This window comes from Lactuca sativa, chromosome 4 (assembly GCF_002870075.4).
Source record: "Lactuca sativa cultivar Salinas chromosome 4, Lsat_Salinas_v11, whole genome shotgun sequence".
Classification (NCBI taxonomy): domain Eukaryota; kingdom Viridiplantae; phylum Streptophyta; class Magnoliopsida; order Asterales; family Asteraceae; genus Lactuca; species Lactuca sativa.
Window position 1 is genome coordinate 266,261,602 of NC_056626.2, and position 19,070 is coordinate 266,280,671.

At 32.8% G+C, this 19,070-nt stretch overlaps 1 protein-coding gene across 1 annotated transcript; it reads right to left on the bottom strand.

Moving 5' to 3' along the window:
- Positions 1-8,458: 8,458 nt before the first annotated feature.
- Positions 8,459-9,527, bottom strand: LOC111919580 (uncharacterized). The gene has a single exon (XM_023915155.3). The coding sequence runs from the start codon at positions 9,335-9,337 to the stop codon at positions 8,624-8,626; it is 714 nt and encodes a 237-aa protein (XP_023770923.1). The 5' UTR covers positions 9,338-9,527; the 3' UTR covers positions 8,459-8,623.
- Positions 9,528-19,070: the final 9,543 nt, after the last annotated feature.

Consider the following 19,070-nt stretch of genomic DNA (forward strand, 5'->3'; position numbering starts at 1 on the left):
CTCGCACTCATCTCTCCGAGTCCTCCCTTGACTCACTGATCCATGGCTCCACCAGGAGAAGTTTGGACCTCACGACCAGATTCGCCGAGTCCAAGAACAGACTCGCCGAGTCCAAGGCTATCTTCAACCTACTCACCGAGTTGTTCTTCCAACTCGCCGAGTTCCAGTCCATCTTCAAGCAACTCGCCGAGTACACCTTTGTGACTCGCCAAGTGCCTCTAGATCTTAACTCATACAGAAGCCTTCCAGGCCATGCAGTTGATCCAAAACGTAGATCTACCCTTCTACAAACCATCCATCACGTAAAGTGGCAAACTTTACATGAATCCAAAGAGATCTAGGCATTTTACACTTTAGGGCTAGGGTTTGGGACAATATGGCTTCACCAAACACTCAAGAACATGGACTTTAATGCACTCTAGACCTTCTCCATTCCAGATCTGAGGTAGCAACCCCAGATCTAACCTTCAAACTCGAAATACCACAAGCTAGACTTTCCACACATTCCAAAATGATGAATCTAGATGAATAACAGCCCAAGAAATGAAGTAATACCTCAAAATGAAGCCCGAACAGAAGAGAAATTCGAATCTTAGCAACGCCCCTTGCACCAAGCCTTCTAACTCTCCAAGATCTCCTCCAAAATCTCTTCTCCAAGGTTCAAATGCACTCAAATCCCTCACAATCACATCTTAGGGTTTTCTGGACTTCAAGAGAGGGTAAAGAGGCTGGGGAGAGAGTATAATGTCCTTTATATAGGACTCATCCTTCGAAATTAGGGTTTTCTCCACTCAGCGCCTACTCGCCGAGTCCAGCCTCCGACTCGCCGAGTTGGCCACTTAACACGCGACCAGAGTCGCGACCCTACTCGCCGAGTCCACCCATGGACTCGCCGAGTTCCCCTCTCATACTTACACTTTGAACCCTAAATTTGCACTCCTGAACGTGGGATGTTACACCTACGTCCAAACTTTAGATATATGTCACATAAGATGCTCTAAAACATAAGGTTTCCAACTTTATGGTCTTGCATGCCCATTAAGTCGTTAACACCAAAAACCCTAGTCTCATAATCTATTAAGACCATCTAGTACATGCATGGAGGGAAACTAGTGACCAAGAACCCAACTTTATGACCCAACTCCCCTTAAAACCTCTGAAATGACAACTTAAATGCCTTAGAGTACCTTCTAATCACATATACTAAGTTTGGGACAAAAAAGGAAACAACAAAAACTAGATCAGAGAGATTTCTTCATCAACTTTGAAACTTTTTGCCTCCATAAGGTGCAAAAGGGGGACTAAATGTTTGATCCAAAGCCTTGAGTCAAACACCACCACTTCAATGCTCTTCCTTCTACTCCAAAAGCTCAAAATGGTACCAAAAATGGCTCAACAAGCTTCACAATGCAAAAAACACTCTTTAGGGTTTCAAAATAAGGAGGGAGGTTGAAGGTAAGAAGGTGAATGAGGCCATAAATGTGTTTAAATAGGGTCAAAACCTTGAAATTTAGGATTTGCAACTTGGCTTCGTATGCCCTGCATACCCGTGTACGCACAATCTTCTATGGCGTTCCGGAGTACGCTTAGCATACATGGGTGTACGCCCTGCATACTCCAATAACTACAAAATTATAAAATTGCCATCAGGGACTAAATTGCAATTAGAGCATAACTCAAGGGTTAAAACTAATACCTGAAAAAAAATGTTACAGAAAAAGCAACAAAAGCACGTTTATGATGTAACTTAAAAGAAAAAAAACAAGAGATCTAAAAGAAAAGAAACTTGCCTAAAACCGAACTTTACCGTCAATTCTTCTCCTCCTCCCCCTCCACTAACACATCGAACTACCTCTGATCCATGTAAACCTTCATAACTTGGTTCCTATTCTACATGACTTCTTTCGAAGGAAACATCGACAAATTCTAGTTGACGTTGATTTTGGTAAGCTTTTCAGGGCGTCGAAATTGAACAAAAGCCTATGGAGCTGATTATTACTGAGAACCAACAAGCCTAATAGAGAGTGAGTGAAACGAAGGCGACGATGACGAAACCAGATCTGGTGCCGGTGGAACGACGATGACTCCATGATTTCCAGTAAGAACTTTAACCTGATAGCTTTGACGACAAATTCAATGGAGGTAGCAACCATGACCAACCAAACCATATCTTATGGCCTTCTTCAAATCTGGTGAAACGAGATGGGGATAATTCATGATGGAAGTTGATCATCTGCTCTGGTGGTGCTTCGTTCTCCGTGTACACATGATCATAAAATTTCTTCCTTGTACTTAAACTATCAGTGTTGTAGGAGAAGTGTCCGTAGCCGGAAGAGTCAACGATATTGTTGAAGATGGAGGCATTGAAATCAGGAAGGCCTTTTATAAGAGTTGGAGGCGGTAAAACTGGATCTGGTGTTTAGTGATATGATATCAACAAATACTTTTGGTTGAAAAGAGAGTCGGGGGAAGTTGGTTTAAGGAGAGGAGAAACAAAGAGAGGTTGTTTCCGACGGTGGGAGGAGTAGAAGCGGAGGTAGTAGATCTGGAAGTGATAAAGCAGTTGTCCAGTGCTTTCGGCATTTTTGTATTTCCGATAGCGATACGGTGGTTTCGGCAATGATAAGGTAGTTCCAGCGACTATCTGATCGTTTCAAAGGTGGTCCAAAGAATATGTAACTGACATACTAGCTTGATTGGTGGACTGAGAGGGATGGGATTGGGGGTAAATAGGTAGGATATTTTTTATTTGATTAGTAATAATTATAAGAAATAAATTAACAAAAAAAAAAAACCAAATTTTTTGAATAAATCTTGAAATTTGCAGCTTGTGAAATTTTTGTGGCAGAGAATTGTCCTTGAATGTTCTCAAAATAAGAAATGTTCTTCACTGAACGCGTGCACACACACACACACACACACACACACACACACATATATATATATATATATATATATATATATATATATATATATATATATATATATATATATATATATATATATATATATAGGTTTAGGTTCTATGGAAAACAAAAAAACCTTAAAAATCGTGAAAATGCATAAAAACTACTTAGAGATCACAATTTTTTTTTGACTTTATAAATGAAAAAACCGCATAACAACTTATTTATTTATTTTTAATATAACTATAACTATTTATTAATTTTATAATTTATTTTTTTCAAATAAGTTCAAAAAGTTTCATCTAATAAAAAACATTAATATGCATTTTCTCTTAAAAGTTCCTTAACTATTAAATATTAAATTATAATATACATTCTTAGTAGTTTATAAATTTTAAATAACAACTAAATATTTTTTTTCTTCTTCTATAAAAATTGGATAATATTATAATTATATGTCATTTTAAAATATTTTAGTTTTTGAAAACCGAATTATAAAAACCGATACAACCGAATTTAATTGGATCAGATCGATCGGATTTGAATTTAGTTTGGATTATTGGGATCCATATTTTGAAAACCGAAATCAATTTGGATTTAGTTAATTGGATCGGATCGAACCAATCTATCCAAACGAACACCCCTACATTATACTCCACCATCAAACCAGAAGAAAGAAAAAAAAAACAAAAACAAAAAGAGGAAGAGAGCTCTTGACTGCAGTTCTTTTTGGCTGGAAGTTGTGGAAATACAAAGGGATTTAGGGTACCATATTTTAAACAAGAGAAAACATTGGGTTTTGGTTTAATTGTGTTGAATTGCTGGTGGGCTAATTATAAAGTTTTTATTGGGCTGAAAATTTAATTGGACTAAGTTTTTTATTAGTGGGCTCTGAATTCTCGAAAAAAGTGTCCATCATATAAAAATGATATTTTATGTAAACTAATATACAATATACAATATATATATATATATATATATATATATATATATATATATATATATATATATATATATATATATATATATATATATATATATATATATATATATGTTCCGCTAATTATATATATACTAATTCTAAAGTGCCACTTGCCACTTGAACAGTTTTTTGATCTCATTGGCTGTTTTTTTATTTATTTATTTATTTATTTATTTATTGTTAAAGATAATTAGTTATCAGTTATCTTTAATACTTTTTTCCTGATGCCTTTACACATGCTTTTGTTTGAGAACGTCGTTTTACACGTGGTGGCCACCTCCCACTTCTTCTAATGAAATACAACAAATAACCCACCGCCTCGCCTTATTTGGGTTCTTCTCCACCGACTTTTGGTCTCAGATTCTTCACCCACCAGGGAGTTCGTTCTTCACCCCTCTGCAAATTTACCTCCGTCACCTTCAACTACATCAGTACAGAAAACCCTACATTATCAGAAACACCAAATTCCGTCTTCCTATTATGTTCTACATCTCCTTTGCCATTATACAATGTTCCCATCGAACACCCTTTCGCCGTCATCGTGCTATGATCGGTATTCTCACCTCTATTCGTCGTCATCATCTCTTTTCCAAGCTCATCCTAATTGGTGCTTCGCCAAGTTCTTTCTAATCGCTCACTTCCATATCTTCTCGCTTCTTCCGTTTTCTCCACTAGCTTCAGGAGTAACATCCTTATGGCCATTATCGACCGATTCTTCTATTCTTCTGCCAACTACCTTGGACTTTACCACACTGTTCTTCTTCGTTTCCCTTTTCTGGCTTCCAGTCAAACGATTACACTTTGATTCTATCAGGGTTACTCTCATCATCTCCACCGCCTTAATTAACTGTCACATCGCTAAACCCCTCTCAAATAGATGGTTGGAACCCGCTCCTTCCACTCGACTACCTACCAAATCTCTTCTTCTTTTGATGACCCAAAGATGCCACCAATGGCACGATAGAAGTTCACCGTCGTCTGACGCCCTGATCCCCAATTCTGACTCTGTATAAGTCAAAATCGGCAACTCTTGAAGATGAAGCAATACGTTCTGCCTCTGTGAGCGACCTGAAGGAAAATAAGATGAAGCAATCCCTAATTGTTTCTATTTTATAAATGAATTTTTATATGAAATGCTATATATACTTTAACCTAGAAGACCTCATTGTACTAAGAATTTTTTTTAGTTGAATTGCATTTTATTAAAACGAATAAAAAATATATGCTCAAAAATAATAATTTATTCCACACTTGGATTTTACGTATGGATTTTCTTATTTACTTTTTTTTTTTCTATTTATGATCATTTGATGATTAAAAGCTTATAAAACTCAAACGTTTATTAAAATCTTAATATATTGTCTCTCACCTAATAAAATTAGAAGTTATTTGAAAAATATTAATAAAATAATATCTAAATTTTAATCAAATAATATTTAAAATTAGCATATAGTTGATTGTTTGTGAATTGGTTAAATAGAAAAAAAAAAAAAATGGTTAGATTTTTTAAGTTTGACAAACGATGAGGAGTGAATAATCCATTAGCGATGACATTATATTATACTTTATTTCGATGACAAAATGAATTGGTGAAGATGTTAAAACCTGATAAACTTATAATTATTGTTATTTATAATTGTTTTGAGTTTATTTATAATTATTGTTATTCTATGCGTGTATTGTTTTTTATAAATAATTTTATGTATTTCTCAATTGTACATGAAATAATTTAAACAATACAACAAATGCTTAATGAATACTAATATTATACTTAACGTTTTTACTATCTTTGGATGCCTACTTTTTTGAATTTTATTTGTGTTTGTTCTTGATTGTTTAAAAGGCAACTTCCAAAAAGATTATACTTAAAAAAACAATGAAAATATTTCATTATTATAATTTCGTAGAATTTACAAATTAAATGTTTAAAAAAAAAGTTAAATTTATAACTAGACAAAATCATTATACTAAGTAATATTAAATGGCAATACTCAGTACAATGATTTTTTTAATAGAAGAAATAACAAAAAAAAATGATTAAAATGTTGAAATAAATATGATTGATTTGTGTTAGGTTAGCATAAAAAATATTATATCTAATAAAGATTAATTTGGTCGAGTAAACCGATATTGTCGAGTTTAGTATAATCACAACAGCAATGTATATTTATTTTTAAACCAAAACAATAAGGTATATATATTTTTTTCTTTTTAAGTAAAGGCTAGGTACTTTTAAAACAAAACCACAATATACCTTTTCTTTTAACCTAATTAACAACGGCTATCGAAAAAAAAAAACTATATATTAAAAGGAAACGATTTGATAACCACAAAGATGAAAAAAAATTTGGACGGAAACTAATCTTCAGAATTAAAATAAATCGCCGTCACCGCATCGTGCGGGTATCTTACTAGTGTGTGTGTGTGTGTGTGTCTATATATATATATATATATATATATATATATATATATATATATATATATATATATATATATATATATATATATATATATAGAGAGAGAGAGAGAGAGAGAGAGAGAGAGAGAAAGAGAGATAGATACGTTCAAATGTTTTTGACAACTATTATGTGCCTTTGTGCACCAATAAGAATTCAGGAAATAATTAATTATTAAATAAATCATTTAAGAGTATTATAGTAATTTTGGCATATTTAAATATGGTAGATAATTAATATGTTCTTTATTATTCCTTTAAATATGGGCTGTAGTCAAAATCTGTTGAAAAAAACCCTAGCCGATCACGTCTACAGCGATTTATCCTCCCTCTCGTTTTCCCATCATTGGTTCCTGTTATTCAGTGGGGTTTTGGAGGTTTTGGGCTACCGTAGAAGGGGAGATGTGCTAGAGGTTCGATCAGAGGGCAGGAGGGGTTCCGATGGGGCAAAGAAATCAACGATGAAGTCGAATCTTCATAGGCCTTGATCGATAGGAACAGAAGAGAAAGAAAGCGAGGGGAGGAGGTATCGATCTCCGATGAGTGACTAGACCGAAGAACAAAGGGAGAAGCAGCGGGGTGGGGCTGTTGCTCCAATCGAAGCAGGTCAGGAGGTGGTGGTGGTCGCTGATTCTTCTTCTCCGGTGAAATCTAGGTATTTTTTTTATTCATGTCTTCCGATTATGGTTTTGGTTAATTATTTATATATCAATTAGTTTATTTGTCAAGACAGGAAAAATAAAAAAACATTGCAAGATAGGATAAGTAAAATAACATGCTGTTAGAATATATTGATTTGAAGATTACATTCTGTTAGAGTAAATTACATTTTTTTTTAATGTTTACTATATTCTATCAAAATTTATACTTTGAAGATTACATTCTATTAGAATAAGTTACATTTTTTTAATGTTTGCTATATTCTATCAGAATTACAACCCACATTGCCAATTTAAAATATTGTATGCATTCTGCCAAAATTTAAAATGACACATATATATTCTGTTAGAATAATGGTAGTATAGTAATGGTAATTGCACTTTAGAGTTAATGATTCTTTTAGAATTCGTGTTTGCCTTTTTGTAATAGATTTGCTTACAGAATGAACAGGTTCAGTAAAGTCATTCTTAAACAATACGATATTTTTTTTAACCATTCTTAGTTTTTGTTGCATTTTTTATAGGAATTGATTGAAGAATGGTTTGAAGACATGATAGGAAATGCTTGAAGAATGAATCAAAGATTGATCACACTCACATTTTAAGAATCTTGTTATGTTTTAAAGAATTACACTTGTTATTCTTTCAAAATTTTGTTATTATTCAAGAATGTTCTTTGTATCACAATCATACAATGTAATTATTTGATATATTATTAGTGCAAGAAGACATGTATTCTTTATAAAATGTTAGTGTTGATAATATGTTCTATAATCTTTAAGCATGTTAATATATATAAATATTGAATATAATCATATTCTGCAAGAATAAAATCAAAAATATATTTACAAGTTTACGGTTGATTTTTATGTCATTCTAACAAAATGAAATCAGATATTATTAAAAATTATATTTGAATTAAATTTAAAAAATTCAGATTTTTAAAAATAAGGATATTAATTATCCCTTAAAATATGGAATTTTTTTTAATATAGGTTAATTGACCAAAATATCCTTATGTTGAAATTTATGTGATTATATAGTACATGTTACCCTATTTTAATATCATAAACCCTCAGATCAAGATCATTGATTCTTTTCCATCAGTTGGTCCAGATTTGTGCTTACGGGCACATAATAGATGTCAAGAACATTTGAACCTAGCCCTATATATATATATATATATATATATATATATATATATATATATATATATATATATATATATATATATATATATATATATATATATATATATGGCTAGGTTCAATATTTTGGTCAAGATTAACTTAATAAGATATATACAATGACCATGTTTTTTATTCCAACATAACCTCAAATAGCGTCCCCATTTACATCTATAAAATCGTCAAAACAATACATATATACAACAAACGATCGAACTTTCAGTCCAACTCGACATGCCTAAGCCAACGACAATAAAAACAAGCAAACAAAAGAATAAAAAAGAAATTTACATAACGAATATCTTGATCACCAGAAACAATAAACGAAAGAAAGAACACCCATAAAACAAACGGAAAAATGAAGTTGTTTGGGTTTTCAAGGACGAGCCATAGAAGCTGATTTACTTCAAAACTCAATCCCAATCTTGTTTTATTTATGCTGTTGATTGTTTATCGATTCGCCTTGCCTTTTTTATATACTGTCTCTTTGTGATCTTCGTCCGCTGCTTTGATTTATCTAATGACTCGATAATGATGGGCACCAAATACCAACCAAGAGAAGTGCATAAGATCGCAAAAGACCTTCCAGTAAACATTAATAATACTAAGATCAATATCAGAAACAAAGGGAAATAATATGAAGGTTTCCACCCATGTCCGAGCTTTCTTAACCATGGATCAAACATAATCTTCTTCTTAGGATCACCAAACAATGTTTTCACTATTTTACCTTCTTCGGATTCATTACCATCATTATGCCCTTTAACAGAAGCATCAACTTTTTGATGTTCCCTTTCTGGAGTACTCTCCAATGAGCTCGTGTTATCTTGTTTACTTTTACCGCCTAACTTGACCACAATAGGTTTAACTTCATCGGGACTTCTGTAAACGAACTTAACCATGGAGACATCTTCAGACCCTTTCTGTGTCAAAATCTCCTGTCTTTTGTGAGCAAGATCAGCTAAAAGTGCCTCAAATTTGTCAAGTCCACGATCTGCGTATGGGTTTGTTGGGTTTTTACTTCTTCGGATGCCTCCAAAAACGAGTCCTCTTCTAGTTGGTTTTCTTGGAGATGTGGTAGGATATGGCCAAAGCACATCGTAATCATCTTCTTCTTGGCTATGGGGTGAACCACAAATGAAAGCCATACTTAACCTTCGGGAGCTTTTAATTCCTGTGCAATGTGTGTTTTTGTGAATTATGAGAATCAAAGTGGTAGGGGGAGGAGTTGAGAATGTATTTGAACGAGTTGTTGTGAAGACTAAATCCAACTGCAAGAATAGTCAAAGGAGAAAGCTTTGACTTTTATGGTTGAAGGAGAAGCTTTGCTGAACCTTCTAAAACTAAAAAAAAATGTAGTTGGAATATTTCTTCAAACTTATCAAATACAAATAGAAAATTATACTGTACTTTCCTAGCCCATGTGATATTTTGGTCTTATTACTTAAATCCTAGTTAAATGCAAATATATACCCCAAAAAATCAAATTTAATTTAATTGTATCCACAACGAGTCAAAGCGAATTCAAAAATCAAATTCGTATATATGTTTGAAAAAGTGCATGTGGTTAATCGGTGATATTGTTTTAACTTCAACAAATTGTGAAAAGCTTCACACGAATGTCCCGATTCTGCTCTATTTATTTTCCAACTAGTTTGCAGATGAACAAGAGATCAGACGATAATAAAAGGTGATAATTTGTGGGTTTTTTGAAATCAGGTTGAGCTCTACTGTTAATTAGGCACATAAAACAGCGGAAACTGTGTTTACAGTGACGAAATTAAAATCGATTGCTAAAAAGCTCAATAGAAACTGTAAAGTGAATATTATGATCTTTGACGATAAATAGTCGGCCACGTCATTGGAAAGATTAAAGCATCAAGAACCCTCGGATTCGACTTAAGATCATCTCCATGGTTGTAACTATCGTGTGTCCATTTGTATGTAATCGATCAAACATTAAAAAACCCCCTCAATAAATGAGCTTGATTACTGCATATTCACATATTTATTCTAACAGTTGAGATCACAACACCTATAGTATGTTCGAGATTTACATCACCATGGTTTTTATTTGGTTTGAAAGTATTAGTAATCTCACATTTGAAAGACAAACTCCGTTGACTTTCACTATGTGTAATCACAACCATCAAAGTAGTCTGATATATAGCCACGTCATTTTTTTTACCTATGAAACCAAACAAAAAAAAAAAGTTTAATAATTAATACTCGTTTTTAGTAGGTAACACTTTATGCCTTTAAAGTATTAAAAAAAAACAATATTGACATTTTAAACCAAAATTTTATAATTTGTAGGGTTAAATTGACATTTTTTTTAAAGATAATGTATTTTTAAAAAAAATAATGTTTCACAATAAAATTTATGATTTCAAGATATGAAAAGGATAATTATGTCAGATTGTTATAAAAAAAAAAAACAAAAGATAATAAAATAATTATTATATATATGGATATTAAAAATACTACACGACCATAAGAAATTTATTTGTAATATAAGAGTTAAAATGAAATGCAATAATTATTAAACTAAAAGAAAATTATATAAATGGTTCATGTCGTTTGCAAAAAAACTTTGGGTTTGATTTAGAAAATCATAGACTTGCACAAATGGTCCGATGCATACACACATACCATACACAATCATTAAATTTAAGACCCATCCACACCTCCTTCCCATACGAATCTCTAAATATGCAAACAAATTTCATTCAAGAATACCCAATACCCACAATCAAATAGATGAAATTGATTATCTTCAAGAACATGGGAGCATTAGGTGAAGATGATAATGGTGGTAGTGGTGTTGTTGGCCAGGTGTTGGAGTTACGCGATCAAGATGTTGGGGAGTTCAAGACACTGACTAGTGATGTGTAGATGTAACACCCGACTTTTTAACACAAGGTACATCCAAAATATTCATTTTTTAATTCATAAATCGCCTTGGTGTATACTTTAATTAACAACCTAATATAAGTAGTTATCAAAAAGATCACAATACATACATAAAATAAAATGATCCGAGCTAGGCATTAGTGCCGCTCTTCTATAATGCATTGGTGCCTCTCTTCCATAATTCCTTGCTTCTTTAAGGAGTTTACTTGAAAGGCATACAACAACCAAAATGGTAAGCTACAAAGAGCTGAGTGAGTAACCCTAACGACAATGCACAAAATAATCATAACATTGATTATAAGCATAATCTAACATACACTTAATTAAACTATCCAAATGCCTTTCACAAGACCCAATATATACTCATATAGTGTATAATTAAATAGATACATCAAATCATTAGGTGTACAGCTACTCGAGAAACGTTTATCAACTAACCGTTTTCAACACCAATGTCAGAAATGTCTAACGACTAGACATGGTTTACTGCTACTCAATCTACCATTAAATTCAACAATGGATTTACAGTTACACTAACTACTACTCTTTCTAAAAACAACAGTAATGAACCTACAACTCCTCAAGCTACTAATTTCACTATTAAGAATAGTAATGAACTTATATCAACTCAAGCTACCATTAGAATGTTAAAAGGTATTCGTTATGCGACTTTTTGAAATCATCAATTGACGCAAAGGGGGAGATTGTTGGGATCATATTGTTGAGTCTTGGGCTCGTTCCTTTTAGCCAAGTTTTGTAACCAGTTTGGGCCTGTCCAACCATGCATTATTTTATTCTAAGGTTTTAGTATTTAAGGTGCATGCATGTGTCACGCCCGTAGATCAGGGCTAGTCAATTTAGAGACGTTAAGCGTCAAAAAAATGAATTTTTAATAGAAGATTATTTAAGATGAATAATCTTAACCAAGTTATAGTATATGTTACAAGGATTACGTACATATAAAGAACGTCGAAATCCAAGTTATAACGAAGAAGTTATGACATGTCGAAGTTTCGCGACAGAATCGACACGACGCCAAATGACGTAAAAAGTGAATTTATGTTAGAGCGATATTTAGCCTTAGCGATCTAAACAAAAGTCGTAGAGTTCGTTAAACCGTGAGCGTGCATAAAAAGATCGTCCAAATCTGACTTCGTATGAGGAAGTTATAATTTTTCTAAGTTTCGACTTAGCGGTATGCAGCCCGAATACTCGATTTGAGACCGAGCGGTTTTTAGCCGAAATAATCTAAACAAGAATTGAATATCTTGTTGATAGTAGTGCAACGGTAAAAAGACAAACAAAAAGGATGTTGAATGAAGAAGTTATGAATTTATAATGGAGTTTTCCTGTCCCGGCCTACTAAAAATAAATAATAAAAATAAGATCAAAATTAGCCAACGGAGTCTAAACAAAAGTTGTGGAGCGTAGTCTCACCTACGCGTGGATATAAAGAACGTCAAAAATGAGGCTCGTACGAGGAAGATATGAATTTTTGAAGTTTATTAAATAATTAAAATATTAAATTTAATTATAAATTTCGATATTATCCGAAGCCGGGGGGGGGGGGGGGGGGGGGGGGGGAGTCACCGGGCTTATCCGGGTTACGCCCAGCGTACCTGGATTTAAATCGAGAATCCAGCCCCTATAAAAGGAAGTCGAGGCTGTCGAGTTCTTTGCTCCATTTCTCTTCTTTCCCTTTCGTTTTAGCATCGTTTTTCGTGCAAGAAATATCCCGAAGCCCCGGTATCATTCCCGAGCCCCGAAGCAAGTCCCGAAGCCCCGAAGATCCGGAGGATTAAAATTTCCGAGCCGAGGCTCTGCCCGCAAGGAGCCCGGTTTTTGTGAAGATCTTCCAAATCTATCGAAGAATACTACTTCTACAAGTCGTAGTGTTGCCCGATCATCTTCTGATCAAGTGAGTGTGTAGTCACTTTCTTCTAACACATAAATATCAAGTATTTGCTATGAAATACGTGCTATGTGTATAATATATTGTTGTTTATTTGAGATGGTTGTGGAGTGGATAAATTATATAAGTTTTAATGAGTTAAACTGTATATGTATTTTGTATCTACAAATATGTTTGGTAGAACATAGGTAGATGAGGTTGTTGGTAAGTAATAAAAGATGGGTTGGACCATGAGATAAAAGGTTAAAGAGACAAACTAATTTTAGATCCGAGCGTATGGATAAGATCAAGAGGTTAGTTTTAGATCCGAGAGTATGGATCAGATCAAGAAGTTAGTTTTAGATCTGGGAATATGGATTAGCTAATGAGGCAAATTTAAGATCCGGGAGTATGGATTATGTATTTTAGAACTACGTGCTCATTCGATAAGGTATCATGTGTTTAGTCCCTTTTAGGAACATGATTTTAATACGAGTATTGATTATAGTATGAAATATACATATGTATGTGAAGTATTTGTCATTGTCCGAAATACGTGTTAGATATATTTGATAATATACAACGTGCGAATCAGATATGGTTCAATATGTGTTAAGAGGTGCATATATGATACTATTACTTAAAACCTTGTGTTAAGTATACACTAGTTAGCGTTTCCTAAACGGAGATAGTATCAAAAATTGATTATAGGCATTGTAGGCTTGCCTAGTGATGGGTTAAGACTTAAATAGGGATGTTTAGTTCAATTAAGATTGGACTTTGGGTAGTCACTTATTAAGAGTATGTGTGTTGTGAGATTGATGATCGGTGGAGTACGTCCTACGTACAGGAGTACATTTTATGTACAAAGTCCTTTTCAAAGCTCTGTGTCTTGGGTGCTGCTTGTGTCAGGGTACTATTATGTTCTCGGGTACGAGTCTTTCGCATACCAGAGTACTATAATGTGCCAGAAGTACTATCATGTACAAAGTCTTTTTGACAATTTTGTGTGTCGGTTACGGGAGCGTACGGGAGTACTCTAGTAGTACTTCCCCATACTTTTATTTTGAGAGAGCTTTGGTGTCAACGTTTCTTTTATGAAGTGATTGACCGAGCTTCATATGTCAGCGTTTTCTTTCACTAAGTAATTAAGGGAACTTCATAGACTGCCTAATAAAGTGTGTCGGTAATAGACCACTGCTAGGTATGTCTAGTGTTATATTGCTGGATACGGTGCATCTGGGGGTGAAATACCTCATGTATTTAGGCCACTGCTAGGCAAACTTCGATGCTGGGATAGGTAGAGTCTGGGGGTATAATACCTCATGATAGTCAGACCACGCATAGGCATTCTTGTCTAGATAACTACCCCTGACTTAATTGTCTTGTGGTTCTTTCTTTTACGAACAAAGGTTCGTGGTGAAACTTATTCCATTCCCCTCATTTGATGTCTTTATTGATCCTCGTTTACTGCCAGGGAATTTCTGAAGCAGCGTCGTCAGTTGTTGTTCATATCGATTCCTTAGGCTAGATCTTGTAAGATCATTGTATAGGGTCAGTATGTGGGGATCGAAAGGATGAGATAGATTGTTTTAGAAATATGATTTATATGTGTTAATAATATTAGTGGTTTTGCAGGATCGAGATATACATTATTATCACGTGGTTTGAACTAAGAGCTTTCGTACTCTGTGCTCCTTAGGTGATTGAGTTCACCAGGGATATTTGAACTAAGTGTTCACTAGATGTTTTCAACTATGTGATCGCCAAGGATATTTGAACTAAGTGTTCATTAGGTGTTTTTGAACTAAGTGTTCATTAGGTGTTTTTAAACTAAGTGTTCATTAGGTGTTTTTGAACTAGGTGTTCATAAGGTATTATTGAACGGAGTGTGTTTAATGGGTGTTCTTGAACTAGGTGTTCATTAATTATTTTGAACTGCGTGTTCACCAGAGGAAATCTAAGAACCATGGCAACACTAGACTTTGTGCCAATTCCATAGGGCAATCCTTAGGAATGAATGGGAGAAGGGTAATCAGTTGTTAGGATAAATCTTTAAGAAATAAATGGAGATAATGGGGTTAGGTAATTGGATTGATTATTTGATAATTGAATATAATAATTATATTATTGTGGGTTGGAAACCATATATGCTCACCAGACTCCCAAGCCTGACCCACTCAGTTTTCTTTGTATCACAAGTATCGATACGAAGACATATTTCACAAATAGATTTAAAGGAGATATAAATCATTAGTGTAATTAAATGTAAGTTCTGTTTATGCTTATATATCTGTATCGGAACATGACATCCCGAGGTTTTATTATTAAATGAAAATACATTCTCTTTGAGAAATGTTTTGATAAGTTATTATCATATCTTATTTTGGGAACAAATTCCGCAACTGTTTTCTTTAAAAGATTACTCTGGTTTTAAAAACAAAACATAAACAAATCGGTCTTTTCTGGCCGTGAAATTAGGGATGTTACATCATGCATCGTTTGTTTTTTACGTTTTTTATTATTCTCATTATAGTATTGTAAACCCTAGCTCGCCTCTACAGTGGAAGTTCTTAATCGAGCTCTGCTGAGGCGTGACTACGTTTGAATCATAAGCATTATATTGATTCTATATTGTGTTCATTGTCTTGTTTGATTTTGTTATTTGTTCTTCATTGATTTACCTGTGAAAGATCTAAAAGATCTAGAGATTTTATCTCATCAGAGTTCAATCACATTTTCCATTCGTTAATTTGATGTTTAAGCCCATTTTGGTGATTTGTTTTGATCAAGCCCAAATCTAAACGCAACGTCATTTTACACTTTTATTCTGATCTTCATTGTCTGGATTTAATTGTTCTTGAGGTATTTTGATGAAGATAGAATTTCAAAGCAAACTGAAATTGGTCTTGAAATTGATTGAGTTAATGATCGAAATCAGTGAAGTTTCTTTGATTTTAACTTGTATGGGATCAATTTTGACTGATAATCGATTTGTTTGATAAATCAGTTTAATCGAGTTGTTCATCTGATTTTCTATTCATTCTTGAATTGATTAATACCTCTCGTTGTACATCACGAATCAAGTGTATTTGGCAATTGAAAATTGATTTGAATATGATTAATTTCGAGTGGAAGATTGATGATGTCGAATTTGATATTTGCATTGGAATCAAAGAGATGGAGTATGAGTTTGAATCTTGAAGTCAAAATCAAAAGTCAAACTTGAATTCCTGTTAAATCTGGAAACGATTTTGAATTTGAGGATCAAAGGATTGAATGTTGATTTCAAAGGGAGGGGAGGCTTATTGATTTTGATTTTGATTTTGATCAAGAAAATATAATAATGAAGACTATGTTGAAAGATCTAGTACGATCAAGAGTCATATTAAAATGATATTGCTAAATAACATATGATCCTAAGAGTTACACTAACAGCAACTTGATTCAAATGATTATTTATTATAAATTGATTTAACAAATATTCATAAGCTCTTATAATAAATTGGGAAAATATTTATTTCAAGGAAATAATTATTTTACAATACAAGTAACACATTATTTCATAATGTATAAATTAATAAGTCATGTACAACATTTTGGAGTAGGTAAGCCTTTTGTCTTTTATCAAATAGTCAAAGTTTATATCTTAAAAACTTTGAGTTTATAAAACATAAAATCAATCCTCTCTTTTTTAACATCATGGACGGCCATGTACGGGGAAAAGGAGAAGCATGGATTTCTTATTTGTTTAATCAAAAGAATTCAAGGTATGGTGCATGATAAGGGACAAGGTAAACTAAAGTGCTTAATGGTTAAGGACCCTTGGATTAACATTATACTTTAAATAGTGGAGAGTGGATTCATTTTGATCATCCCTTCCTTGCAAAAAGTCATGAGCTTCTCCTCCCCTCTCCATATTCTCTCAAGTCTTGCATTTTGAAGATATTTGTTGCTTACATCCTCTCTTTAAGTCATAATCTTGTTTTGAATTTAAAGCTGAAGAGTTGTAACTAGCATTACATCAAGTTGGAACATTTTTGGTGTCTCAAGGGTTCATCCTCACTCCATCAACTTCTAAGCCTCCCTAGAGGACTCAAAGTGCTCTAAAGGTTTTTACCACTTCTTCCTTCTATGGTTGTGTTTTAAATATTTCTTTTACTTGTAAGATGATCCTTGTTGGGTGATAAAATGTTTACGTTATTTATAAAAGTCAAGTCTTCCATTTGCCATTATTTGTAGTTTTTGAAACTTGTATTTTAAATAAAACCCAACAATTGGTATCAGATCCACCTTGCAAGTTTGGTTAGATTTTTTTATTTATTTATGGAGATCTTAGTTTTTGGAGAATATGGATAACTTATTTTTGTATAAAAACAAGTTCATACATATTTTCTGTGACAACTTTATAATTGTTATTTTATGTGACAAAAACTAACATGCATTTTTTGTCATTTAAAGGTGTATTAGAAAAACAAAGGTTGTTTTATATTTATATATATTTTAGAGTGCATAAACAAGCCTTGGACCATTTGTGTTGTTGTTTGTGTGATTTGGTTGAAAATGCTTTGTAATATTCTTTTATTCATAAAGTATGTAATAAAAGTAGCTAGTTTTTATTTTTGTTATTTTTATGTAATAGATTAGTTTTAGACTAGATTTATTTTTATGAAAAATGTAACAAGGTAAAGATGGAGGCCATTTCTTGAAGAACCATGGAGACCCACGGTTTTATAAAGATTTTATAAAAGTTCATAACTTTTATAAAGTTTTTATAAAATTACAACAAAGTTGGTTGTCATTGCAAGTGGGAGCTTCAAGATCACATGAAGAACATGTTGTAATATTTGGTCCCTTTGTCCCCTAAGAAGGACTTAACACTTTTGTGTTGGCTAACAAAATTGTTATACAGCTTAATGCTTGCTTATGTCAAATGCGTGCTTGTGTTGTTTATTTTTCAAGTAAATATTTTGTGTGGTTGATAATTTAGTTTTTCACAAACCCAAACTATTTTTTTTTTGGAGAAAATAAACATCACATGGAGTTTGGATTTCAAAATATAAATATGGACATTGGATATAACATATTCTAGCCATAAAATAAAAACCCATTTTATAAAATTGTTAATTATGGCAACTTTTGAAATATTGAATTATAAGTGTAAAATCATATTTTTATGACTTATTCAAACTTCAAAGTATTATTTAATAAAAGGAAGTTCTATTAAACAATATTAAAAGGTTCTAAATAGCTCAAATACAAACTTAATAATGTATTAATTTTAAAATTGAACCAAGCCGAAATATAAAAATCAGGTTTTTTTATAAGAACCTTAAACGTGATTTTTTAGAAAATTGATACCATGACATATTGGATGCATACAATTGTCATGTTATCACATGTTTTATATAGAATAATAAAACATTCAATTTTTTTTTCAAAATGCAAGTCTATGCCATCCAATTTTAGAAATATTTGCACATCACTTGTATAATGCCAGTGGTATAAAGGATACCTAACCATTAGTATCATCTTTTGATGGCCAAAGTATTTTTCCGATTTCTATAACCAAGTTATAGGTCAATTATACAAGTTTCTCTAATTGGATGACTTTATTGGAAACCTCTTGTGATAAAGGTAACCTAAGCAAGAGTGTTCCAAGGCATAGATGAGACCAAACATGTCAAATTAATAAATGGATTGTTAAGGGTCTGATACATCTAGGAATTACAAATGGTGTAATTAATACACGTTATTTACCTTGTTAAAATTGAGTAAATGGGATACAGGATACATAACCATTTATTTGATTTTTAACTTGGATCCTAGACTTTAAATAAATAATGTTTTTGGAAACAGAAGGGTATTGTTATTTAAAGAATTAAATACTAAATGAAAACGTTGTTAAACTTTTGTAGATGGCTCTACCAACTACTGTAACACACCACCCGATGAACATTTGGTCAATTCTTGACAAAGAAAAACTCAACCACTCCAACTTTTTGGATTGGCACAGAAATTTAAGAATCGTTGTGTTGGGATTATGGTGTTGCGTCTTGGGCTTGTTCCTTTTAGCT